General features: G+C 44.9%; 1 protein-coding gene across 2 annotated transcripts in view; it reads right to left on the bottom strand.

Moving 5' to 3' along the window:
- Window positions 1-27,291, bottom strand: part of SMIM24 (small integral membrane protein 24) — a 42,954-nt gene that overhangs the window by 1,936 nt on the left and 13,727 nt on the right. For both annotated transcript variants that reach the window (XM_082268031.1, XM_082268030.1), the window contains exons 2-3: window positions 6,619-6,748; window positions 1,157-1,186 (exon numbers count right to left, since the gene is read on the bottom strand). In XM_082268031.1, the coding sequence (XP_082124157.1) occupies window positions 1,157-1,186; window positions 6,619-6,748 (160 nt within the window). The remainder of the gene's footprint in view (window positions 1-1,156; window positions 1,187-6,618; window positions 6,749-27,291) is intronic.

The raw sequence follows: 27,291 nt of genomic DNA, 5'->3' as shown, positions 1-27,291 counted from the left end.
TATACAAGTAGCGTCATGTATAAAAAAGAAGAGAGGAGCCTCTAAAGTGTAGCAATATTGTTACATTTAATGAAGGTTCAATATTTAGCAACTCACATGGTTGATGATTAAAACAGGCACATCTAAGTATGCAGGCATCTGGGGTAAAGCTGACTACATAGACCGTCCTCCGCACCGCCATCTTCATCATCCCTTCCCCACTGCACTCCACGAGTGATTCAAAGCCTCACTTTCAGATCACTCTACTGCAGGCTATTCTTCCCAGTCAGGATTGCAGACTGACAGTGGTGAGAGCCGGTGGTTCAGAAAATGGTCTATGTGGACAGCTTTACCCCAGATGCCTGCATACTTAGATGTGCTTATTTTAATCATCAACCATGTGAGTTGCTAAATGTTGAACCTTCATTAAATGTAACCATATTGCTACACTTAGAGGCACCTCTCATCTCTCTTATATTCTGTAGCTCTGCTAGATTTTGCTTCTAATCCCCTTGGGAAGGCTGCATATTTTGGATGGACATTTTATTTTTACACAACCTATCACATTGCTATAATCTATTTATATAGACTATAAACTGAAGGACTTGTGGAACTAATCATCTGAGTTTCCATTATTTCTTATGGGGAAATTTGCTTTGATATAAGAGTGCTTTGGATTACAAGCATGTTTCCAGAACGAATTATGCTCGCAATCCAAGATTTTACTGTATACATATACATATATATATATATATATATATATATATATATATATATATATATATATACTGCACACTTGAAATCTGCTTTAATTTAGGCTACAGGCTTGACTTAAAGTGGAACTCAGTTAGGATTTGCAGGCATTAACTGTCCATTTAGACATCTCCTGGCCAGAAAATGAAGGGGAAATATCTCCTGCAGGGACACGGCAGTAACAAAAACATGGTAGGGGTTCCAAGACTAGCCATAAGTGGAAAGGGAATCAATTGATAACTCTCGTTCAGCCACGAGGACTGCAAGGGAGGAGGAATCTCCACTGCCAGATATTGTAGTGCAGCAGCCGCAGCACCTATGTCTTCCTAATACCCGAACACTGAATGCATCTGATGATGCAGCGACCGTATTACATTATGCACATTACATTAAAATACAACACATATCATTACCAATACCATACCTCTCTTTGTTTTCCTCCTCATACTCATCCCTAGAAAATAAAAATCAAGTAAAGTTAAATAAGGACGTGAATATGAACATTTTACAAATAGGACTGCAGAATCATTCTACGTTAACAGCAATTCTTCTATAAGCCCAATCATGACTGGTTCACTTTATGTCAAATGCTCCCTAGTTCAATAGGAAAACTATAAAGTAAAGTCATTTTAATTTCTTAAAGAGAAGTGTTACCAGAATATTGTTAGTGTGTTACTTTACAATAAAGGTAAAGTATTTATAAAAGAACAGAAATTAAATATTTTGCTTTTTTAGGCTTTTTGCTATGTCTGACACCCATCAAATATAGAGCAAGTTGACAGATTTTACTCACGTCTTCTTCTGTGTGGCATTGATATATTTCCCAAATGGGGACACAGATAGCAATAAATACTTGACAGATGTTCTAACCCCTACACACCTTAAACTTGAAGCCCAACTCAAACTTGAAAATTTTCCCTTGCAGTGATGCTTAGGTCTAGGTAACATAGAAGAAAATATTTACCTAACCTAGCCTCCGCACTTCTAAACTGGTCCCAGTAGTGTCTTCTCCCCCATGCTCCATTGGTCTATGGTCCTGACGTCCTCAAGCCCGATGCAATGTCTATAGTTCTGCATAGGGCGTGATGACACCGAGAAACAGTTCATGGAAGATCACTGTATGCTGGGGGAGTGGTATTTTGTTTACAGAGGTTAGGGTTGTGTTTTTATCCTCATGCATTTTTGCAACTTTGATTTATGATATTTTTGTTTTTGTATCTAATAAAGTATACATTTTTTTGAGCAGTGCAGCTTCGTCATTGTGTGGGTGTTGGAGTGTTTCACTGGTTGATCCTGTGAGCCAACACACATAGGAGGTGCAGTCCCATTCGGTATGGACTGGTATCCTAAATCTTTCAAGAAGATGTTCCTGGACTGTGCAGGAGCATCATCTTAATGAATATGAGATACCTGATATAGCACCCTCCTAGATAGGTGCTAGGCAGGGGAGTAGCAGGGAAAGCATAGTCTGCTCCATCTGCTTATCAGGGGAACCTGATCAGTAGTTAGACCTGTTACATGTGTCCAGGGTGTGACTCAACTGGGCTAAGGGAGTGTCCCCACTGTATCCAATTTAGGAGCCTGTTGGACAGTGGAGGAAACCCAGCCAGTGACACACAGGCTTTTGTAGCTATCCCAGTGGATTGGCACAAACAGTGGTGCATCCTGGGATATGTTATAAAAGCCAAGGGCCCATGTGACGGGGTGTCTTTGGGTGGGAAGCCAGGTCCCTGGAGGAGTGTGATGGCTGTCTCCCCTCCTGTCTGATGTGGAAGGTGGTCACAGGCGGTTGGCCTAGTGAACCAGGAGTGTGGTGCTGAGCCAGGAGGTCCAGGAAGCTGACAAGGGGAGTTTGAGGCAGAAGCAACCTTGGGAAAAACAGTGTCCGTGAGTACCGGGATGCTTGCCAGGGGTCTGCCCAGGAAGGGGGACTGCTCCAGTGGAGTGTCAGTGGAGTTCAGCACACACAGCAAATGAGAAAGGGGGTGCCAAGTTAGACCCCGAAGAGAAACTTAAACAGGATCATACCTTCTATCTTCACTTCGGTGGCAAGGTGAAGCAATGGCCTTGCCGCACACATTGCAGCTAGTGTCCTCAGAATTGTGCATAGTTCATAGTTGGAGTATCCCACTCATCCCTTCTCCTACCCCAGTTCTAAATAAAATACAGCAAAACCAACATCCCCTGGATTGATTATTGACTGAGCCAAGGCCTTTAAATGCTATTTATCTGCTATCAGTTGCTAAGGGTAACCCAGGGGAATCCAGGAAGTGCAATTCTCAGCAGTCCTCTAGGGGGCAGTGCTACAATAACATTCTCTGGGATTTTGCCGGAAGGATACTGATGTCGCCCTCTGTTGTGCAGAAGCCAGGGGTAGGTATACTTCCCAACTTTTTCCCAACAGGTCTGTTTTTCTACTACTCTATATGGTGATTGTAAGGAGGCCTAATGTAATGAGAATTATTGATTTTAGCAGGGACAGCTTTAATGCAGCCAACAGGAAAGGTGAGTGTTTCCTTAATCTTTACAAAAACATATTTTATTGGGACTTCCAGTTTGGAGGCAAAAGTACTTTAACAAATTACGGTATGTTGAAGATCCCAAACCTGTTGAGTTTTTGCCTCTTTTCATTGTGTTTGGACAACTACAAAGCGTCACCAAACCTTCAGTGGTGTGTCGGTCCCTGTTATATTTTGGTACAGGGATTGCAAGGGATTATGGGGTGAGATTCCATACCCCCTGTGGAATTATTGTTCTAAGGCCTACTTAATAATATCACAAGGGGTGAGCAATATTGCCCCATAATTGCGCTTCCTGTGACTGATTAAAGGGGTGGGTATTCCACTTCCAGTCCTGAGAAAATCTGACAAAAACAGAGAAAATCAACCTAGCCATAACCAATTGTGTTCATACAGTAGAAATGACTTTTGCTCATCAAATGCAAGTGCTGATCAATGCAGGCTATAATTACGTTGATTTATTTCAACTTGCATACAGCTGTTTCAGTTTTGAAGAATATGACTCTATGGAATTAGGACCCTTTCACACAGGTGGCATCTGTTCAAATCAGAAAAGGATACATAAACAAATTCCCTGCTGAATCGGATTAGAATGGAATGGATCTTATGTTTTAAACAGTCTGAAACCAGACCCCTGTTAAGGCCTACGGGCAGGATGTACATCCGTTTACATCTTTTTTTGTACCTAGACAGACTGGGAGATTTAAATTTAAACCCTGTTTACATGCACCTGCCCATAGACTAACACTGGGTTTTCCATTTGGATCCACCTGAATGACAGGCTGATCTGGTTGAACCACTGGGGTAATAGGACTCTAAGGCTTAAGCTGGCCATAGAGGGTTTGACTCTCGGGTGGTTCAGCAGGGACCGGATGAAACTTAAATCATCTATGGTCAAGGTGATTTTACCCAAGTCGATTCATCAATTGATTTGGGTACAACCAGCATGTTGGACGTTTAGTATATAGCCACTAGCAATAATCACTGTGTTCTCCCAGCAGGGACAGCTCACCGCACCTGCTCTGCTGGGAGGACACAATAGCTCCATGGGAGGGATTCCCCATCAACAATTTTCTTTCTTACAACCTGTGGCTGCAGAAAAGAAAATGACATCATCTATGGCCTGCCTTAGGGAATATCAAGACAGAATAACTCATCAATTTATAATCAGTGAGGTCTAAAGAGATGGCAAACACTCTCCACATGTAACTTACAGCATTGTCTACTTAAAACAGAAGGTCGTGTCATCACTTCAAACACAAAACAAGTGGTTCATTCCTTACCTAAAGCGGAATTCTACTTAAAAGTGGAACTCCACTTATCTGTCTCATCCCCCCCTCCAGTGCCACATATGGCACCTTTCGGGGTGGGGAAGGGAGGAGTGGATACCTGTTTTTGACAGGTACCCTGTCCACAATTCTGTTGGACCTTGCTGCTTTGAGGTACGTCAGAAGTTCGGCCCCCTTCTCCTTCCACTGTTTCTGGGCCAGTAAGAGAGCACAGCGCGCTTCGCACATGCGCAGTAGGGATCCGGCTGTGAAGCCGCAAGGCTTCACTGCAGGGTTCCCTTACCAGCAATGGCAGCAGCAGCGGCAGCATCCGACAGCCAATGGAAACATCAGCCGCGGTGCTGACATTGCTGGACTCCAGTATGTGTAGCTACTGAATTTTAATTTTTGGAGGGGGGGGCAGAATACTGCTTTAAGAACAGTGGGCAGAGCCATGCTTTAGGGTCCATGTTAGAAAAAACGTCCTGCAAAGCTATATCTGACGCCGGGAAGAAGCAGCTGTTAAACGTGCTTTCAGTAGCTTTTTCCATTTGCGTTATTGCACGTTTGGCCACGTTGCTTTTAGCAGCGTTTTTCTGCCTCCATTCAAAATCAATGGTTCCCTACGGGAGCCTATTGATTTGAATGGAAGTCGCACCGCAAGTCGGATCCGACTTGCGGCGCGACCTGCACTGTGAGAATCTTGAGGGGGAACTCCACGCCAAAAATGTGAAAAAAACTGCGTGGGGTTTCCCCCCAGGTTCCAAACCAGGCCCTTCGGGTCCGGCATGGAATTTGAGGGTAGCCCCACGCCGAAAAAACAGCGTGGGGTCCCCCCCCAAATCCATACCAGACCCTTATCCGAGCATGCAGGCAGGCCAGGAAAGGGGAGGGGACGAGCCAGCGGCCCCACCCCCCCTGGACCACACCAGGCCACATGCCCTCAACATGGGGGGGGTGTTGGTGCTTTGGGGCAGGGGGAGCTCTGCACCCCCCACCTCAAAGCACCTTGCCCCCATGTTGATGAGGACAAGGGCCTCATCCCCACAACCCTGGCCGGTGGTTGTGGGGGTCTGCGGGCAGGGGGCTCATCGGAATCTGGAAGCCCCCTTTAACAAGGGGCCCCCCAGATCCTGGACCCCCTCCCTATGTGAATAGGTATGGGGTACACTGTACCCCTACTCATTCACCACATAAAAGGCAGTGTATGGAAATAACAACAGGAGACGTTTTGGAAAGTTAATTAACAAATCTTCATCTGGCTCTTCTTGTCTTCTCCTCTCCGGGGTCTTCTCCTCTCCGGGGTCTTCTGCTCTTTTGCTGTCCCCTCTCCGGGTTCTTCTGCTCTTTTGCTGTCCGCTCGTCTTGTGTTCTTCTCTCCGGGGTCTTCTGCTCTTTTGCTGTCCCCTCTTCTGCTGTCCTCTCTTCTTTTCTTCTCCTCTCCGGTCTTCTGCTCTTTTGCTGTCGGCTCTTCTTCCTCTGGTCCTCCTCCGACGACGTCTCCGGTGATTATGCCGATCTCCGGTCTCTGCAGCTTATTATATAGCCATTAGGGGTGTGGCCCCGATGACGTCATCGGGAGGCCCTGCCCCCTCATGTCACAGATGACGTCTTCTATAGGGAACCATTGATTTTGAATGGAAAAAAAAACTTATAACGTGGCTGAACGTAGGTTCATCAAGTTCAGTCACGTTTAGTCACGTTCGGCCGCGTTTCTGCATTTGAAACGTCAGGAAACACACGTTCGAACGCAAATAATTGCGTTCTAAAAAAAGTCCCGGAACGCAACTGCCTGCAAATGACTGTAAACGACCATGTGTACATGGACAGATAAGATAACATGGAGCTGCATTCAGGGGCTTCTGAAAAAAACGCCCAACTGCTCCTAAACGGCCATTTCCAGCGTCCCATGTACATGGAGCCTTACAATGCTTCAGAGGAGAGGTTCTGGCCCGCCCACAGGCTCAGTGTTATCCTGTCTTAATATTCAATGAGTAAAATCTGTTGCAGGATCACTGGAAAACAAGCTAAATATACACTTTTTTAAAGGGGCATGTGTAATGAAAATGGTCACATCATTCAGAGAGTATTGTACGTACTTGTTCTTCTTGCAGAATAGTCTATTTATTATCATCAAGGAAAACACAAGGAAAAGGAACACAACTGTTGCCGTCAGACCCAACAGCCATGGCTGAAATACTTTGGAAGTTGATGATGCTCGTGATGCGTCTAGAAATAAAAAACATAAATATATTTTAAACAAGACAATTCTTCTTATTTCTATCTTATTTCTATTCTTGTATTTCTGGACATCATGTATTATATAATTACAGTATATATCAAATATATATATATATATATATATATATATATATATACAGTACGTACATAAATATATACAGGTGCATCTCATAAAATTAGAATATCATCATAAAGTTATTTTATTTCAGTAATTCTATTCAAGAAGTAAAACTCATTTTTTTATATAGATGCGTTACACACAGAGGGATATAGTTCAAGCTATTATTTATTTTCATTTTGATGATTGTGGCTTACATCTAGTGAAAACCCAAAATTCAGTATCTCAGAGAATTAGAATATTACATAAGACCAATATAAAAAAAAAAAAATTAAATTAAAAGGATTTTTAATACAGAAATGTTGACTTACTGAAAAGTTTGTCCATGTACAGTATATAGTATGCACTAAATACTTGGTTGGGGCTCCTTTTGCATTAATTACTGCATCAATGTGGCATGGCATGGGCACGATCAGCCTGTGGCACTGCTGAGGTGTTATGGAAGCCCAGGTTGCTTTGATAGCGGCCTTCCGCTCATCTGCTTTGTTGGATCTCTTGACATTACCCAACATGGGTCTATGGGGTTTAGGTCAGGCGAGTTTGTTGGCCAATCAAGCACAGTGATACCATGATCATTAAACCAGGTATTGGTACTTTTGGCAGTGTGGGCAGGTGCCAAGTCCTGTTGGAAAATGAACTCAACATCTCCATAAAGGCAGTCAGCAGAGGGAAGAATGAAGAACTCTAGAATTTCCTGGTAGAGGCTGCGCTGACTTTGGACTTGATAAAACACAGTGGATCAACACCAGCAGTTGATATGGCTTCCCAAATCATCATCACAGACTGTGGAAAATTTTACATTTCATTTGGAAATCAAGGTCCCAGAGTCTGGAGGAAGAGTGGAGAGGCACACAATCCAAGTTGCATGAGGTTCAGTGTGAAGTTTCAACAGTCAGTGAGCCTGTATAGGGGCTTTGCACCGCAGAAGGTGAAGAAGGGAGATTGATGTTGCAACCTTTTCTGTCTCTGCCCATAGCTTCTGCAGTTGATACCTAAACCAATCCACTATTCTGGTTAGGTGAGATGCAGCAAAATATAAGGAAACAACCTGAAGTCCCACACACACACACCTACCTTAGCTTTGGGCATGCAAGGTAATGACTGTTGTAATCAAACTGGTTTATGTGCCCAAAGAAACGCAGGAAGACTGTTTTGATTACCCTATAAAAGTGCATAGGGAACCTGAGTGGCCGAGACAGAATTATGCATAAAATAGATTTTCTAATAGAGGCAGGGGTTTAGAATTTCTGTCAGAATTGTTTTTTTTTTTTGCTCAAATTAGGAAATAGCTAGCACACCCCTAATAGATCCCAAAAAATTGAATAAGGCCATAGCACAAAAATAGTAACAAAAATGTATTCCTGAAAAACTGGCTAGTAGTCTCTTGAATACTTCCCAGAAGTTTGAGATTACATGGAAACCTTGGGCGAAGTACACAAATACTTCCCTGATCTTTTAATCATCTCTCTTCTCTGTTGTTTCGTGAGACCTCCAGGGCATATGTAGCCTCCTTTGTTCTTCCTTTCTTCCCTCCTTCTTCTTCTTTGGCTTCTCTTTTGCTTCTTTTCTCTCCTCTTGTTTCCTGTTCTCCTCACCGCTCACATGAGTTCTTATACATCTTCATCCAGATTGCTTTTAGGGGTTTCCTTTGGGTTCAGTTATCTTTCAGTTCAGGGCACGTTAGGGGTATACCCAATACTGATGTTCTCCACTCCATTTAGGTGAAAGCAGTCTGCTTTCGGGTTATGCCCTTTGCTTTTGTAGTCTTATTAATTGCTCAAGCTGCTTTCCACTCATTATAAGACAGTATTATTTTGCTTAGGCTCCTTGGTTAACTGTTGAATAATTTGCGCTGTGGGGCTTCTTCCAGTTCCCTTGGTAACAGCTTCTGATCCCATTGGGGTTGCCTCGGGACTGGGCGAATCTCCCCCGAAGTTTTGGTTCTTTATCTAGGCCGGTTGCCTCCTCTTCCTTGGAGCCTTGGTACCTGTATTGACTTGTTTTACTGAAGATGTTATTTTACCATGTAATGCTTTGTTAAGCGGTGCACAAAGTTTGTTACCCCCTTTACAAAAAGCGAAATGTTTCGTTTTGCAGTTGTTACCTGTATTGATATCTCTTAATAAAAATCTTTGAAAGAAAAATGTATTCCTTTAAAGGTCTATTGGCAGTGTTGAGCTATAATACGGTGTCACTGTAAGCTGAGAACCCCCCTTAAGGGGAGATGGTGCTGGGTGGATTGGATTGTTTTTATGATTTCTTTGCAGTCTGTGTCCCAATAAAGGGAATTTACTTTTTAAAGGGGTTGTAAAGTCAGAAGGTTTTTTTTTATCTTAATGTATTCTATGCATTAAGATAAAAAGCCTTATGTATGCAGCAGCCCCCTCTCTATCCAGCGATGTCCGAGTGCCTCAGCTGTCTGGGACTATCTCCCCTGATTGGATGAGACACAGCAGTGGCGCAATTGGCTCCTGCTGCAATCAATCAAACTCAGTTAGCCAATCAGGAGAGAGAAGGGAGGGGCCGAATGGCAGCTCTGTGTCTGAATGGATACACGGAGCTGCAGCTCAGCTCGGGTGCCCCCCATAGCAAGCTGCTTTCTGTGGGGGCACTCAACAGAAGGGAGAGGTCAGGAGCTCCAGCCAGGGACCCGAGAAGAAGAGGATCTGGGCTGCTCTGTAAAAAATTACTGCACAGAGGAGGTAAATATAACAGGTTTGTTATTTTAAAAGAAAAGAAAAAAAATCAGACTTTACAATCACTTTAGCCCTGATTCACACCTATGCATGTTGCAGTTTGCAAATTCCAAGTCTATTTTGGGTTTTTTAATACATGTTTTTGAACCATTGAAATCTATGGAACCAAAAACCAGAAAAAAGTTCCATAAAATGCACAGATTTGAACGTGCCCCTCAGGAAACCATGATTACCACTTGCTGACTGCCCGCCGCAGTTTTACTGCAGCATGCTGGCTCGGCTGCGCTAAATGACGTAGGGGTTTGTTGGTTCGCGGGAGTGGTGCTGAGAGACAAGCGAGCCGCCGGCAGCACTTCCACCCCCACTAGGCAGCGGGTTTGCCGGTAGGCTGCCGGGCACCCATGATTGCTCCTCGCTGAGAGAGTAGGATGGTCAGCTGTTGTAAACACAGCTGACCGTTGTTCTCGCTGAAATAATCACAGAGCGCCTGTGATCCTTCTATATACGATCACAGGTCTCTATGATCATTTCACAAGCTCGTCCCTCATATAGTTAGAAGACACTCCCCTAGGCTCACAATTAACCCTTTGATCACCCCTAGTTTAACCCCTTCCTGCCAGTGTCATTATTACAGTAACAGTGCACATTTTTAGCACTGATTACTGTAGTAATGTCACTGGACCCCCCAAAAGTGTAAAAAAATGTCAGCCCCACTAAAAATCGCAGATTGCTGCCATTACTAGTACAAAACAATTTAAAAAATGACATAAATCTTAAAGTAACGCAGTGCCTAATCACAATAAATGGCCTGATCATTAAGGGGGCAAATCCTTCAGGTCCAGAACGGGTTAAATGGACTGTAATGTGTTTCTGCAAAACTGAAAATGCACTAAAAACTGCATAGGTGTGAACCAGACCTTCACAACATAGGTGTCCGACAGAAGCAGAAGTAAAAGGGGAAACCTCTTTAACAAGGGCAGAGAAGCATTTAAAAAACTTGACAGAAATGGAAGTATAGACAACATTTATTACATTATTAGTATTTATTTTGAGTTGTGCTCACAAGTTTGCATAACCTGGCAGAAATTGTGACATTTTGGCATTGATATTGAAAATATGACTGATCATGTCAAAAACTTTTATTTAGGATAGTGATCAAATTTAGGAATTTATTATCACATAGTTTTGCACCTTTTTAAATCATAATGATAACAGAAATCACCCAAATAGCCCTCATCAAAAGTTTACATACCTGTGGCTTTTTAATTTGCAAATACTGTCTGTGTATGAATAGTCAATGAATTTGTTAGCTCTCACATGGATGAAATGAGCAGACTAAATACTGAGCCATAAGTAGCAGAAAACAACTGTCAAAAGACCTGCGTACCAAGGTAATGTAACTTTATAAACATGAAAAAAGAATATACAAAGATATACAAAGCCTTGAATATGCCAGTCAGTACTGTTTGATCAGTCATTAGGAAGTGGAAAATTCCGGGATCTCTTGATACCAAGCCAAGGTCAGGTAGACCAAAAAAGATTGCAGCCACAACTGCCAGAAGAATTGTTCAGGTAAAAAACAAATACTAACAGGTAACCTCAAGAGAAATATAAAGGTGCTCTGGAAAAAAAATTATGTGGTTGTTTCAAGGAGCACAATACAACAATGCTTAAACAAAAATGAGCTGCATGGTCGAGTTGCCAGAAGGAAGCCTTTACTGCGCCACTGCCACAAAAAAATCCTGGTTACAATATGCCCAACAACAGCTTGACACACCTCACAGCTTCTGACACACTGGAGTGACAAGACCAAAATAGAGCTTTATGGTCACAACCATAAGCATTATGTTTGGGGAGGGGTCAACAAGACCTACAACAACAAGAACACAATCCCAACTGTGAAGCATAGAGGGGGTTTGCTGATGTTTTGGGGGTGTCTGTGCACTAAAGGCATGGGGAATCTTGTGAACATTTATGGCAAGATGAATACAGCATGTTATTATTAAATACTGCCAGACAGTTTGCAATCTTTCGCACATGGGATGCTTTAAGACTTTCCAGCACGACAATTACCCTAAGGCCAAGTTGACCCTCCAGTTGTTACAGCAGAAAAAGGTGAAGGTTCTGGAGTGGCTATTGCAATCTTCTGCCCTTAATATCATCAAGCCACTCTGAGGAGATCTCAAACATGCGGTTCGTAGAAGATGACCAAAGACTTTGCATGACCTGGAGGCAATTTGCCAAGACAAATGGGCAGCTATACCACCTATAAGAGTTCAGAGCCTCATAGACAACTGTTACAATAGACTGCATGCTGTAATTAATGCTAAAGGGGGCAATACACAATATTGGGAAAAAAGGGTATGCAGACTTTTGAATAGGGGTTGTTTCATTTATTTACTTGTTGCCATGTTTTGTTTTATGATTGTGCCATTCTGTTATGACCGATAGTTGAATATGAGTCCCATAAGAAATAAAAGAAATGTGTTTCACCTGCTCACTCACGTTTTCTTTAAAAATGGTACATACTGTATATTACCAGTTCTCCAAGGGGATGAAAACTTTTGAGCACAAATGGAAATAAAGACTTTTTGCTGGGTCCAGGTAAAAAAAAAAAAAAAAATTAACAACTTTGTACATGATTTTTGTTAGGTGTAGTCATCATTGCTTATTCCAAAGGTTGTAGGTGTTACAAGTCAGGCAGTCAGTCTTAATTGCTGCTATTATGGGTTACTGTTTATCAATTGTCTATTGATTTGCTGAATCATGAAGGTCTTTGCTAATAGTCTGTTGACCAAATCTCAGTAATTAAAAAATAGCTGTTATATAAAATTGGAGTTTAGTCATGTTACAAATAAATGTCAATGAGATAAAAAGAAACGTAAGTTGGACCATGTATCTAATGTCACCTTATTTCAAATTTTCTGTTTGAATATTTTTTTAGGTATGTATTACAAATCGTGCTTTCTATTTCCAGTAATCTCGATTTTGCATGACTATTGCATGGCAGCATTGTCTCTTTGCTTCGGAAATATATCTGATTAAATTGTATCTCTATAGAGTGAGGTTTAGTGTACATCCCGCAGTTATATGATGGTCAACTTTTGAAAGATTTTCACACTTTACAAGAGGACTTTAGCTTGTCCACTAAAGGGTTTTTTTTTTTCAATATTTACAGCTCCGTCATGTTTTTCAAACACAGTCCAAATTGAAATCTTGGGTTTATATTACACCCACAATTCTTTTAACCAAAGTCTAGTAACAATTTCTACGTGGGGACAAATAAAAAAGCGTTATAGTGCATTGCTACAGGAAATATCAAAGTCAAATTCTCTGAGGTGCAGGACATATTGGCAAATGGACATTGGCCCCCTTACTGATGAGGAGTGGTCCGATGGTCTTAATGATGTAGGGTAAGTATCTCTTTCTGTATCTCAGAGATTTAAAGCGGAGTTCCAGCCATTTACTCACCTGTCCAACGGTCCAGCGATGCGGCCCCTGGAAGCCTCGATCCTCTCCCTCGGCGCCGGCATCACTGCTGTGGGCACCCGGCTGTTACAGTTTGCGGCTTCACAGCCGGGTACCCACTGCGCATGCGCGAGTCGCGCTGCGCGCCGTGATTGGCCGGCAATCTTCTGGGACCTCTGACGTGTCCCAGAAGATTGCAGGGAGGGAGGGGGAGAGGAGAACTTCCGCTCAGGGCGCCGCGGCGCTCCGAGCGGAAGTGGGAGCGGGTACCTGTCAAAACTAGTTACCCGCTCCCCCCCCCCCAAAAAATGACATGCCAAATGTGGCATGTCGGGGGGTCAGGACTCCCTAAAGCGGAAGTTCCACTTTTGGGTGGAACTCCGCTTTAACCAACTTTTTATTATACATTGTGCATATTATACTCCGAAGTGCCGGGTCACACTTATGCAATGCGGGAAGGCTGCGAATTCGCAGGCTGTTCCCGCATCGCATCCGCACATCTGGCAGTTCACACTGCTATATGCGATACGCTGGGGGTGTCAATGAAATGTTAACGACACCCCCAGTTTGATCGCATATCGCAGTGCGATCTGACAGTTCACACAGGATCGGATCGCACAAGTGTGAACCACTGTGCGATCCGATCCTGATGCGGCTGAAAAAATGCCATGTGCGAGTTTTGTGCGGGTGCAGTGCGAATTTAGCCATACAAAGTGTATGGCTGAATTTGCACCGCACAGCCGATCGCATGTAATGAAGGAGCAGTGCGCTCCGATATTACATGCGATCTCCGCACACGCGGAAGTGTGAACCGGCACTAAGAAACTTTATACGTGGCATAAGAGGGATACTCCTTTATGTCCATGATGTGAAAGGTAGGTTGATACATTGGTACATATGATGTGCAGATGTTTTAAGTTGGTTAGGTATTGGACCTTAGCCCTAGATACTATTAATATATTGATGGGGAAAAGGGAACAGCCATTTTATTTGTTAAACATTTATTTATGATTATCAAACATGTACAGTAAAACCTTGGATTGAGAGTAACTTGGTTTGCAAGACAACCAATTTTTTTAAAATACATTTTGACTTGATAAGTGAGCAATGTCTTGATATACAAGTAGCGTCATGTCACAACTGAGTATAAAAAAGAAGAGAGGCGCCTCTAAGTGTAGCAATATGGTTACATTTAATGAACGTACAATGTGTAGCAACTCACAAGGTTGATGAATAAAACAGGCACATCTAAGTATACAAGCATCTGGGGTAAAGTTATCCACATAGACCATTCTCCACACCGCCATCAACGTCATCCCTTCCACACTGCGTTCCACGAGCGTTTCAAGCCTCGCTTTCAGATCGCTCTACTGCAGGGGAGTCTTCCCGGTCACGACTGCAGACTGTGGTGAGGAGAATGGTTTATGTAGACAGTTTTCCCCCGGATGCCTGCATTCTTAGATGTGCCTCTTTAATCATCAACCATGTGAGTTGCTAAATGTTGAACCTTCATTAAATGCAACTATATTCCTACACTTAGAGGCGCCTCCCTTCTCTTTTATACACTGTAGCTCCTATTGGATTTTTCTTCTAATCCCCTTGTGGATGGCCATTTTATGGTTACACAACCTATCACATTGCTATAATCTTTTTATATGAACTGTAAACTGAAGGACTTATGAATAAATGGTTGTGGAATAAATCATCTGAGTTTCCATTATTTCTTATGAGGAAATTCGCTTTGATATAAGAGTGCTTTGGATTACAAGCATGTTTCTGGAACGAATTATGCTCACACTCCAAGGTTTTACTGTACTTATGATTAAGCAGATATATTGGATTTATACTGTATGTTGTGAGAAGTCATATTGTATAACAGCTGTTGTGTTCAAAAGCCATTTACACCTCCAGCTGTTAGATTGCTATCTAGGCTTTTGAAGACCCGTTCAGTTGTTTACTGGAAGTAACAAGCCTTTGTGAACAACGATTCCACATTTCAATCAAGGTGTGACTTCAAAGAAACTTTAGATAGATAGGTGCCACCCACTTCAGAATGCGTAAATTGTATTAGGTGTCCTAGCCAGCGAGAGCAAATGTTTTCAAACCAACAGAATGTAATGTGACTGAATTGCTCTCCAAACATGTCTGTCTACCTACATGTTTGTCTAATAAATAATTTTCAATCTGGCTTCAACAGTCAAAATTTTACTGAAACCCATGAGTTTTGGGGTTTCCCCTACAAAGGTATTTAGAACTAATGTCTAGTTGGAATCAGAGATACACTATATTGTCAAAAGTATTGGGACGCCTTCCTTTACACACACATGAACTTTAATGGCATCCCAGTCTTAGTCCGTAGGGGTCAATAATGAGTTGGCCCACCCATTGCAGCTATAACAGCTTCAACTCTTCTGGGAAGGCTATTCACAAGGTTTAGGAGTGTGTCTATGGGAATGTTTGAGCATTCTTCCAGAAGTGCATTTGTGGGGTTAGGCGCTGATGTTGGACAAGAAGGCCTGGCTCACAGTCTCTGCTCTAATTCACCCCATAGGTGTTCTATCAGGTTGAGTTCAGAACTCTGTGCAGGCCAGTCAAGTTCCTCCACCCCAAACTCGCTCATCCCTGTCTTTATGGACCTTGCTTTGTGCACTGGTCCAAATCATTTGGTGGAGGGGGATTATGGTGTGGGGTTTTTTTTTCAGGGGTTGGGCTTGGCTCCTTAGTTCAAGTGAAGGGAACTCTTAAGACATTTTGGACAATTGTTTGGGGATGGCCCTTTCCTGTTCCAACATGACTGCGCACCAGTGCACAAAGCAAGGTCCATAAAGACATGGATTGGCGAGTTTGGGGTGGAGGAACTTGACTTGTCTGAGTCCTCATCTCATACTGGTAGAACACCTTTGGGATGAAGTAGAGTAGAAACTGTGAGCTAGGCCTTCTTGTCCAACATCAGTGCCTGACCTCATCGGTTGTTATCACATGAAAGTCGACCCTCCTTTTAAAAAAATGTTACCGGTGTGATGGCTCTAGCTGCAGGCATCAACCCGGTACAACCACTTCCTTAAAATGACGTACAGATACCTGATTTTGCGGGAAGTGGTTAAGGAAGCAAACTTCCCCACCAATTCCTGGTCACTGGTTTCACAGATTAAATTAAATTAGATCCATGGAGTGCTTAACAGCTATGCTCTATAATAGAGAGGACAACTAAAGACACCTGGCTTCGACAGTCAGTCTATACTTGCTCTTCTCAGTATAATTAGGTGGTATCCCAGACCTCAGTAATGTAGGGGACCTGATATACTAACAGGTAGGGACCTGACCCGTGATTTAAATATTAACCTCAGTGGACCTCATGCAGGGACGAGTGACTGGGACATGATGGGATGGGGTTCCCCTTCTCTCCTCATCCCTCTAATTTCCCCCCTACTTTCATTTCCCCCCCCCCCCCTTTTTTCCCCCAGGTTGCTTGTTTTGTTTGATTTCGGAGGATCCTCACTTTTTATTTTTCTGTAAATGTTCCACAATGCTAATGTGTAATAATGCTATGAATATTGACATTAATAGTGATGGACGAACATCGGCCGGGGCGGTTCGCGAATGCCAGCTGCAAATTTCCTCAAAAGTCCGCGAACCGCGAGTTCGCGGCGGGCCCCATTGACTTTAATGGGAGGCGAACTTTGAAAACCTTCAGGTCATATTTGCAGCCACAAAAGACGTACTAGCTGTGCACAAATGGTCCCAGCACATGGACAATGTCATAACAGAAGTATTGCAATTGAAAAAGTTGCCCTAAATGTTTTTTTTTTTTACAGTAAAAAATATATATTTATTTATATATATATATATAAATCAGCCAGAACTGACTGCAGCCGGTAAATACATTGTCTAATACATATAGGGTCCATTCACACATCTGTGACAACCACAGGATACCACAGGATACCTGCCCCTATAGTAAAGAGACTGTAATAGACCCTATAACGACATTGGAGCATTTTAAATGACTTTTGTGGACATTGACAAAGCGATTTCTGTGTGACTGCAGCCAATCTCTAACTGCCCGTAAAGCAACCGCAGGATACCTCTCCCTGTCACGGAACCATGAACCAGACGTACAACAACAGATAAGTGAAAATAAGACAGCTTTATTGAAAACAAGCTATAAAGCAAAAGTCCAAACGGATGGCGAAACCGATGCAGAGTCTTTGCGAAGCCAGGGGTCTGGAACCAGCAGGGTAGTCAGACGAAGCCAGGATCAGGAACCAACAGGGTAGTCAGACGAAGCCAGGATCAGGAACCAACAGGGTAGTCAGACGAAGCCAGGATCAGGAACCAACAGGGTAGTCAGACGAAGCCAGGAACAGGAACCAGAAGTAGCAGCAGTCTTAGTAGCATGTGAACACAGGAGGACCAAGCAGGGAACTGAGCCACAGACCTCCTATATATATGAGCTAGGCATCCAGCTCCTCCCAGTGGGAAGGAGGAGCCGCAGGGTGGGAGGCTACAAGAAACCCAGAAACCAAGATGGCCGCCAGCACATGTCAAACGAAGGAGAACAGCAAGGAGGTAAGACCATGACAGTACCTCCCCCTCAAGGGCCCCTCCTCCGCGGAGTAAAGAACGGTTTTTGAGGGAAGCGTGCATGGAAGGCTCGGAGCAAGGCAGGAGCATGGACATGTGCGGAGGGAACCCAGGAACGCTCCTCAGGACCATAACCACGCCAATGAACCAAAAACTGCACCCGACCGCGGACCAGACGAGAGTCCAGGATATTGCTCACCTCATACTCCTCACGATTGCCCACTTGGACCGGACGAGGCCGAGGAACCGAGGAAGTGAAACGATTACACACCAGTGGCTTCAACAGGGAGACATGAAACACGTTGGAGATCCGCATGCCAGGAGGAAGCGCAAGGGCATAGGCTACCGGATTTACCCTGCGAAGCACTCGGAAGGGACCAACAAAGCGAGGCGCCAGCTTGGGAGTGGGCACTCGAAGGTTGAGGTTGCGGGTGGACAACCATACACGGTCTCCGGCCTGGTAGGAAGGAGCAGGCGCTCGTCTGCGATCAGCCTGGAGTCTCTGGCGCTGCGCAGAGACCTCAAGGGACTTCTGGATCTGTACCCAAGAAGCACGTAGAACGGAAAGGTGATCCTCCACAGCCGGAATATCCTGGGGAGAGAATACCTCCGGTAACACGGCAGGTTGGAACCCATAGTTGGCCAAGAAGGGAGACGTCCCAGAGGAAGAGTTCACCGCCGTGTTCCTGGCAAACTCAGCCCAAGGCAGGAGGTCAACCCAATTGTCTTGGTGATCGGAGACATAGCAACGAAGGAATTGCTCCAAGGCCTGATTGGATCGTTCTGCGGCCCCATTGGACTGAGGGTGGTAGGCCGAGGAGAAGGAGAGATGAATCCCCAACTGGGAGCAAAAGGCGCGCCAGAACCTGGACACAAACTGACTCCCCCGATCCGACACAATCTCCTTGGGCAAACCGTGCAACCGGAAGACCTCCCTGGCAAAAATCGTGGCCAACTCCTGTGCAGAGGGTAACTTCTTGAGAGGAACACAGTGGCACATTTTGGAAAACCGATCCACAATCATGAGAATGACCGTATGGCCTCGGGATGCAGGGAGGTCCACAATGAAATCCATCCCCAGGTGTGACCATGGGCGCTCCCCGGTGGCTAAGGGTTGCAGAAGACCCACCGGAAGGTGCCGAGGGGACTTACTCTGGGCACAAACGGAGCATGCCGCTACATATGCGGCGATGTCGGAACGTAGGGAAGGCCACCAGAACAGACGTGAAACAGCCCAGGACAGCTGATTCTTTCCAGGATGCCCCGCGGTCTTGGAGTTATGGTAGGTTCGCAACAACCGAGTGCGCAACTCCTCAGGCACAAAACATCTGCCGTTGGGTCTCCCAGAGGGAGCACCGGCTTGAGCCGCCAAAATCTGCTCACCCAGGGGAGAGGTCAGGCTGGTGCGAATGGCGGCCAGGATCTGATTCGGAGGTATGACCGAAGTCGGAATCGACTCCTCCCTGGACAGGTCGGAGTACTGCCGTGATAAGGCATCCGCCCTGATGTTCTTGGAACCGGGTAGGTAGGAGACCACGTAATTAAAACGTGACAAGAACAGAGCCCATCTGGCCTGACGTGGTGTCAATCTCTTGGCCTCAGAAAGGTAGGTCAGATTCTTGTGGTCCGTCAGGATGAGGACCGGAACCACCGAACCCTCGAGCAAGTGCCTCCATTCTTTAAGGGCCTGCACGATGGCCAATAACTCCCTGTCACCAATCTGATAGTTGCACTCAGCAGAAGACAGTTTCCGGGAGTAAAACCCACAAGGAAGCAGAGGACCCTCTGGTGATCTACGCTGAGACAGAAGGGCGCCTACTCCCGTCTCGGACGCGTCCACCTCGAGGACAAAGGGCAACCCAGGGTTGGGATGCGACAGAATCGGAGCCGACACAAAGGCGGACTTTAGAGCCTCAAAAGCTCGGATGGCCTCGGGCGGCCAGACCTGGGAATTACTGCCCTTCCTGGTCAGATCCGTGAGAGGTTTGGCTAGCATGGAAAAGTCCCTGATGAACTTCCGATAATAATTGGCGAAGCCCAAAAAGCGCTGCAGGGAATGAAGACCACTGGGCTGGGGCCACTGTAAGACAGCCGAAACCTTCTCAGGATCCATGGAGAACCCTTCAGCGGAAATGATGTAACCTAAGAAGGTTACCTGGGATCGGTGAAATTCGCATTTCTCAAGCTTACCGAACAGCTTGTTCTCTCGTAACCGTTGCAACACTCGTCTGACATCCAGAATGTGGGTCTCCATGGACTCAGAATATACCAGGATGTCATCCAAATAGACCACCACACACTGCTGCAACAGGTCACGGAAAACATCGTTGATGAATTCCTGAAAGACTGCGGGCGCATTGCACAGCCCAAAGGGCATAACCAAGGATTCATAATGACCGGTCCTGGTGTTAAACGCGGTCTTCCACTCATCGCCCGCCTTGATCCTTACGAGGTTATATGCCGCCCTCAGGTCGAGTTTGGTAAAGACCGTAGCCCCTTTAAGACGGTCGAACAGCTCGGAAATCAAGGGTATCGGGTAAGCGTTCTTGATCGTGATGCGATTGAGACCCCTGTAATCGATGCAAGGCCTCAACTCACCGCCCTTCTTTTTCACAAAGAAAAATCCAGCCCCTGCCGGGGACGAGGATTTGCGAATGTGACCGCGTGAAAGCGCCTCCCTCACGTACTCCTCCATGGCCTCATTCTCTGCTACCGACAGTGGATAGACTTTGCCACGAGGAGGAACGGCACCAGATTGTAACTCGATGGCACAATCGTATGGGCGGTGCGGAGGTAGGGCAACCGCGCGCACCTTATCGAATACATCCCGGTACTCCTCGTATTCAGGGGGCAACAGAGAGTCCGAGGAAGTACACAGCAACTTGACAGGCCCATGGATGCAACTAGCCCCACACTGCGGTGACCACGAGAGGATCTCGGCCGATCTCCAATCGAAAATCGGATTATGCTTCTGGAGCCAGGGGTACCCCAAGACCACCGAGTAGTGTGGAGACGAAATAACCTGGAAGCAGACCGACTCTCTGTGAACGGCACCAATGGCTAAGCCCACTGGAAGGGTCTCATGAGTCACGTGTGGCGGCAGAAGGGGTCTGCCGTCTATCGCCTCAAGAGCCAGAGGTGAACCCCGAGCCTGCAGAGGAATGGAATTGGTGGCAGCGAACACACTATCAATGAACAAACCACCAGCACCAGAGTCCACCAACGCCTGGGTCGTCACCGAGCCCCCGACCCAGGAGAGGACAACAGTGATCAGTGGTTTGTCAACACGGGAAACCGGGGACGAGGAGACTCCACCCAAGATCTGCCCCTGACAGGATCTCAGGTGCGAGCGTTTTCCCGGACGGTTCGGACGTGCCAACCGAAAATGCCCACCGAGACCACAGTACATGCATCGGCCCTCGCGTCTCCGGAGTACCCTCTCCCCCTCGGACAGGCGAGCAAACCCCAGCTGCATGGGTTCACCCCCAGACAAGTCATCCCCAGGAGGCGTGGGAGGAGAGGGAGGCACGGGTGGGACAGCAAACGTAGGCGCCAATCTGTTAGGAGGCCTCCGCAGACTCTCCTTAAAGGAAGGTCTCTCCCTGAGTCTGGTGTCAATCAAAATCAGGAAAGAAATAAGGGACTCGAGCTCCACTGGTAGGTCCTTAGCTGCAACCTCATCCTTCAAGGCATCCGAGAGACCATGAGAGAAAGCAGCGACCAGAGCCTCATTATTCCAGCCCACCTCTGCTGCCAGGGTACGAAACACAATGGCGTATTCAGCTACGGATCGTGAACCCTGTCTGATGGACATAAGGAGCTTCGCAGCAGAGGCAGCACGAGCCGGCACATCGAATACCTTCCGAAGAGAAGCAACAAAACCGGAAAACTCGGCAACCACCGGATTGTTGTTCTCCCATAAAGGGCTGGCCCAGGCCAAGGCCTTGTCCGAGAGCAGCGAGATCAGGAAGCCCACCTTTGATCTCTCAGTAGGAAAGGCATGTGGCAGCAACTCGAAATAAATGCCCACCTGGTTAAGGAAACCTCGGCACTGAGTTGGATCTCCCCCAAAGCGCTGTGGAAGGGGGGCAGAACCGGACATACCCCGAAACACCGCAGGCGCAACAACAGGTGTCGGGGTAGACTCTGGCGCAACAACCGGAGCGGACCCAGGAGCGACAACCGACCCATCGGCAACGGGAGCGAAATGAGCCGTGCGTTCAAGCAGGGATTGCAACGCCACGGCGAACTGACCCAACAGGTGATCCTGCTGATCAAGTCTGGCAACCAACGTGGGTAGTGAGGATGGCCCTGTACCGTCAGAATTCATGGCCTGTGGTACCGTGCGTTCAAGCAGGGTTTGCAAAGCCACGGCGACCCGACCCAACAGGTGATCCTGCTGATCAAGTCTGGCAACCAGCGTGGGTAGCGAGGATGGCCCTGTACCGTCAGAATTCATGGCTTGGTCCTAATGTCACGGAACCATGAACCAGACGTACAACAACAGATAAGTGAAAATAAGACAGCTTTATTGAAAACAAGCTATAAAGCAAAAGTCCAAACGGATGGCGAAACCGATGCAGAGTCTTTGCGAAGCCAGGGGTCTGGAACCAGCAGGGTAGTCAGACGAAGCCAGGATCAGGAACCAACAGGGTAGTCAGACGAAGCCAGGATCAGGAACCAACAGGGTAGTCAGACGAAGCCAGGATCAGGAACCAACAGGGTAGTCAGACGAAGCCAGGAACAGGAACCAGAAGTAGCAGCAGTCTTAGTAGCATGTGAACACAGGAGGACCAAGCAGGGAACTGAGCCACAGACCTCCTATATATATGAGCTAGGCATCCAGCTCCTCCCAGTGGGAAGGAGGAGCCGCAGGGTGGGAGGCTACAAGAAACCCAGAAACCAAGATGGCCGCCAGCACATGTCAAACGAAGGAGAACAGCAAGGAGGTAAGACCATGACACTCCCTAAGCTCAAAAGATACTAGACCTATGCCGAAAAATACCAGCCCTGAAAAGGACTTTTGTGGATCTTCACAGTGCTACATGTGTCTGGCAAACTCTCCCTGATAAGCACAGCAGACCTCTCCCTACATTGGCAGAAAGCGGAATGTAAAATGGCCGCCAGATCGGGTCTATTTATAGGGTAGGGGGACTGTCCATTGTCTGTAATGTTTCAATTGGCTGTCTCGTTCCACCTGACGGCTGTGTCATGGGTCAAAGTTCTTCTGAATGAAAAAGAAAATGGCGGCGCGGACATATTCGCGAACATCGGCAAAAGTCCGACTTTTTGCGAATTTGCGAACAAGCAAAATTCGCCGCAAACCGACCGCCGGACGAACAGCAAGGCCATCTCTAGACATTAATAATTCCTCTAAACATTTGTCACCATAGAACATGTTCCCTAGATATATATAAAACTTGCACCCACTAGCTGCGTATCCTTAAAAGCGTTTATATAAGTAGTCAGTATTTCTCTTCAATATCCCTGCAGGAACCATATACCACTGCATCATGACCTTATAAGCTGCTCCTCTGTTAGTATTGTTTAGTGAACATTTAGCATTGTTTCCCTAGATTTGTGCTGAATCATCTACTGTTTTAGTTAAAGTATATGTCAATAACCCCGGTTGGGTTTGTACTGCTACCTAGAGCTCCATTACAGGGTTTTTGCTTTATTTATGCTCCTGCTGACAACATTTTACAAGAGACGAAGTGACGGAAAATCTTCAACAGCAACACAGGCTGAAAATTGGCATATCAGTTAATAGAACCAGATTAATGGAAGAATTGATACATTTACAAAATGATTCCTATACAAGATTTTATGGAACCCGGAGAAGTTGGTTTGAATAGGAAGAGGAGAAAGAAGGAGAGGTGGAAGAATCCCCATAATATGGGAAAGTGGTAGTGGATGGGAAAAGAAAAGAGGTAACTGCTCCCCTTTTCTCTTTTTTTTTTGTTAGCTTATCCTGTCCTCTCAATGTTGAGGTACACCCCCTCCCCATTATCTTCTTTTTTGGTGTGAGGTAAAAGTGTGGGAGAATATACATACATTTTTTTTTTTTTTTTTTTTTAGGATACACGGACATATACTCACGGTTTAAGGAATTGTGGTTATTAATTCACTGAATATAGAATTCCCATTATGGCCTAAATGGATGAGGAGGGAGGGAAGAAAAGGGTAGCTGTGTATTATGGAGAAAGGGATTGGTTGCTGAAATAGGGAGTTAATGGTTAAGACCTCATCCCAAAACAAATAAGGCCAGAGGAAAACCCCCAATGGGACTTTTAAGGTCTTAGACCAGGGCTTCCCAAACTTTTTTGGGCCGAGACCCACTTCTGAATACAGTTATTTTTCGGGACCCACTTGCTTGTAATTGAATATTGTAAAGCGCTACGGAATTTGTTGGCGCTATATAAATGCAAATATTAATAATGCATATTTTAAAGGGAGGGGGATGTTAAATTAGAAATATCAATCAATTTATTTTTGAATACACTTAATATTTAAATAAATATAAGGCTATATAGCACTCACCCTCCTTCCTCTCCCAGCGGTCCATAGTGAAGGTGAAGCCCCTGTTTGCCCTCTCCAGGGCCCATCACACCTCACCCAGAGTCTCCATGATGAGGAGCTCTATGCTGGTCTTGGTGTCCTGGCTCTTCTCCTTCAGATCCTCTACTGGGGTCACAGAAGCTGCCATGAACTCCTGACACCGCCAGGCCACCTGGTCCTCCTATGACACCAAGGCCGTTGTCTCTGTCTGCTATAGCTGTAAGAATCCTGCCGCCAGTCTAGCCACCACCGCTGCTGCCAGCTGGACCGAGGAGCTGGCTCTGCACCCCATGAACATATCCTACATAACAGCCAACATACGTACTCACTGATGCAATTATCCTCCTCGCGGGAAATGCAGATCAGTCTCCATTAACTGCGTGGGCGGGGTCCTGAATCCATCGCAATCTGACTGCTCTGGCTCTCTGTAATTTGCGTGGGCTCGCACAGCACAATTTAAGCAGGCCCGCTCTCAGTGATTTCCGGCTCTTCATGACCCACTCAAATGCAGCTCGTGACCCACCAGTGGGTCCTGACCCACAGTTTGGGAACTCCTGTCTTAGACAATCATTTGCTGCTAAGGTAGCAGTGAAAAAATAGTAGTAATAGTTTTATATAAAAAATATAAATTGTATTACAAAGATAATAAAAGAACAAAGAACACATATATAGAACATGTAAAGAAAAAACCATAGGGTGGCTAACCCAAAAATAACCACATCATGTAAATAGGGTACATAATAGCAAAATAGACAAATGCCGTTGGGATAGATACACCTATATATCTATCCCTACGACATTTGTCTGTTTTGCTATTATGTACCCTATTTACATGATGTGGTCATTTTTGGGTTAGCCACCCTATGGTTTTGTCTTTACATGTTCTACATATGTGTTCTTTGTTATTTTATTATCTTTGTAATAAAATGTATATTTTTTATATAAAACAATTACTACTATTTTTTCCCTGCTACTTTAGCAGCAAATGATTGTCTAAGATCTTAAAAGTCCCATTGGAGGTTCTCCTCTGGCCCTTCTGTGTATTATGGATGGAGAAATGGGATGGAAGAAGGAAAGCGAAGGATGAAAGTAGATAGTGGTGTGAAGGGGCCTGGTTCAAAGCAAGATCTACACTATGAATTAACCTGCTGCCCCTTTAAGTATGTGAAAACACACTAGAACTAATATAAACCAAATGAAAGTAGGCGCTGATGCTAGTGTATATGATAATCACACAAAAGTGATATACAAAATGAGAAGTGCTAGGATTATGAAATACGGGTGAAAGTGCACAAATCTACAAAAGCTCTTCTAGGTGGCTCAGCACCATATACACAGTGCCAATAGTGTTATTGTACAGAAAAAACAGCAAATGAATAAAATCTTAATACATGAAGATAATAAATAATAAGTGCAATTAGGTGTTCCCAGATAAAAACAAGTCCGTGCAAGGTTGACAAACTTAAATGTGCCCTCTGGAAGAAATCCACCTCGTGGGCTGTGAAAGATATATATGTGCTTACCAGAAGGACTCGGAGCAGGTCTCACAGACCTATAGCGCTCTTTTTTCTGTACAATAAGACTATTGGCACTGTGTATATGGTGCTGAGCCACCTAGAAGAGCTTTTGTAGATTTGTGCACTTTCACCCGTATTTCATAATTCTAGCACTTTTTTAACACTTCTCATTTTGTATATCACTTTTGTGTGATTATCATATACACTAGCATCAGCGCCTACTTTCATTTATTTTATAGAAGGATGAAAGTAATTTTATTTTTCTTCTTCCTATACCATATATCACTATATGACTGCTTTTCTTTTTTTTTTTTTGCTTTTTTGCTCACGCCACAACACATAAAGTAAGGGGTGGATTGGAAATAGGGGGAGATGGGAAGAGGTTGTGAGAGGCGAAGACTAGTTAGAGGGGTCTTTTAGTCACTAGACCTATTTTGGTGAAGATCCGCCGGGTTATTTACATTCAGATGTGGGGAACCCCCACCTCTATTGTTGTCTCTTTCTTCCACTTTGGGGAATAACTTTTGTCAGCACGACAGAAATTAAGGTAAGGGGAAAGTTTATTTCAAAGGACTGGGATAGCAGAAAAAACTGACAGGGGTTCTAATCCATATCCAAAACAAAAAACTTTTTTGGCCTGACATACACTTTCATTTAAAACCTTTTTTTTTCATTTGCCCATATAACTATGTTCATTGTTTGTGTAGGGGAAATTGATTTGCACATACAAGGTTGAGGCGAGTTTAGACCCATTAGTAGAGTAGAGGCATATGTGTTAAAATATCTGTATAAATCAGATACATTTTATGAGCACACTTACTAGCTAGTCAGCAAAAAAATGTACTATGTCGAAATATTTGCCTTAAAAAAAGGAACTTTTAGTTGCACAACATATGCAAATATATATATATATATATAAGTCGCACTGCCTCCTCAAGACCCCACTGTATAGTGTGGTCCTAATGCCTGGTACACACAATGAGACTATCAGATGAATGATCGTGCGGTTTTTTTTTTGCATGCTAATCTCATATCGAAAATTTTCTAAATTTATGAAAATTCTCGTACGACAAAAAAAAATTTGAGAGTGATGTAATTTTTTGTGTTTGTATTGGATTTTAGAATGACAACTGTACTAATCAAACAAAAATCATACGACCTGGCAAAATTTTCATGCTTGTCCCATCGGATAATTGTGCAGGAATTGTCATGATCGGCTCTCGAAAGCTATGCACTAACGATCAGATTATCGTACGATCGCTTCGAAAGCCGTATTTGTCGTACGATTTTCTGATCGTGTGTACAGGCCTTAACTCTAGTCAAAGAGAGCCTCCATTATGGGGGATATATAACAACTGATAAATTTAAAACAGGTTTTCCTAGAAGGAGCCCATTCCCCCTTAACTGCTTTAAGACCACCCGCCGCACATTTACTGCGTCAGGCTGGCTCTCCTGCGCGAACCGACGTAGCCCTACGCCGGTCGTGCGCTTGGTGCTGGGGGGGCGAGCGCGCGCCGCCACTAGGCTGCATGGAAGCCCATCCACAGGGCCGGCGGCCGCGATTGCCTCTGGGCACCTGCGATCGCTCCC

The sequence above is a fragment of the Pelophylax lessonae genome (assembly GCF_965119305.1).
Source record: "Pelophylax lessonae genome assembly, chromosome: 1".
NCBI classification, from domain to species: Eukaryota; Metazoa; Chordata; class Amphibia; order Anura; family Ranidae; genus Pelophylax; species Pelophylax lessonae.
This window is presented reverse-complemented; position numbering and strand designations above follow the sequence as displayed.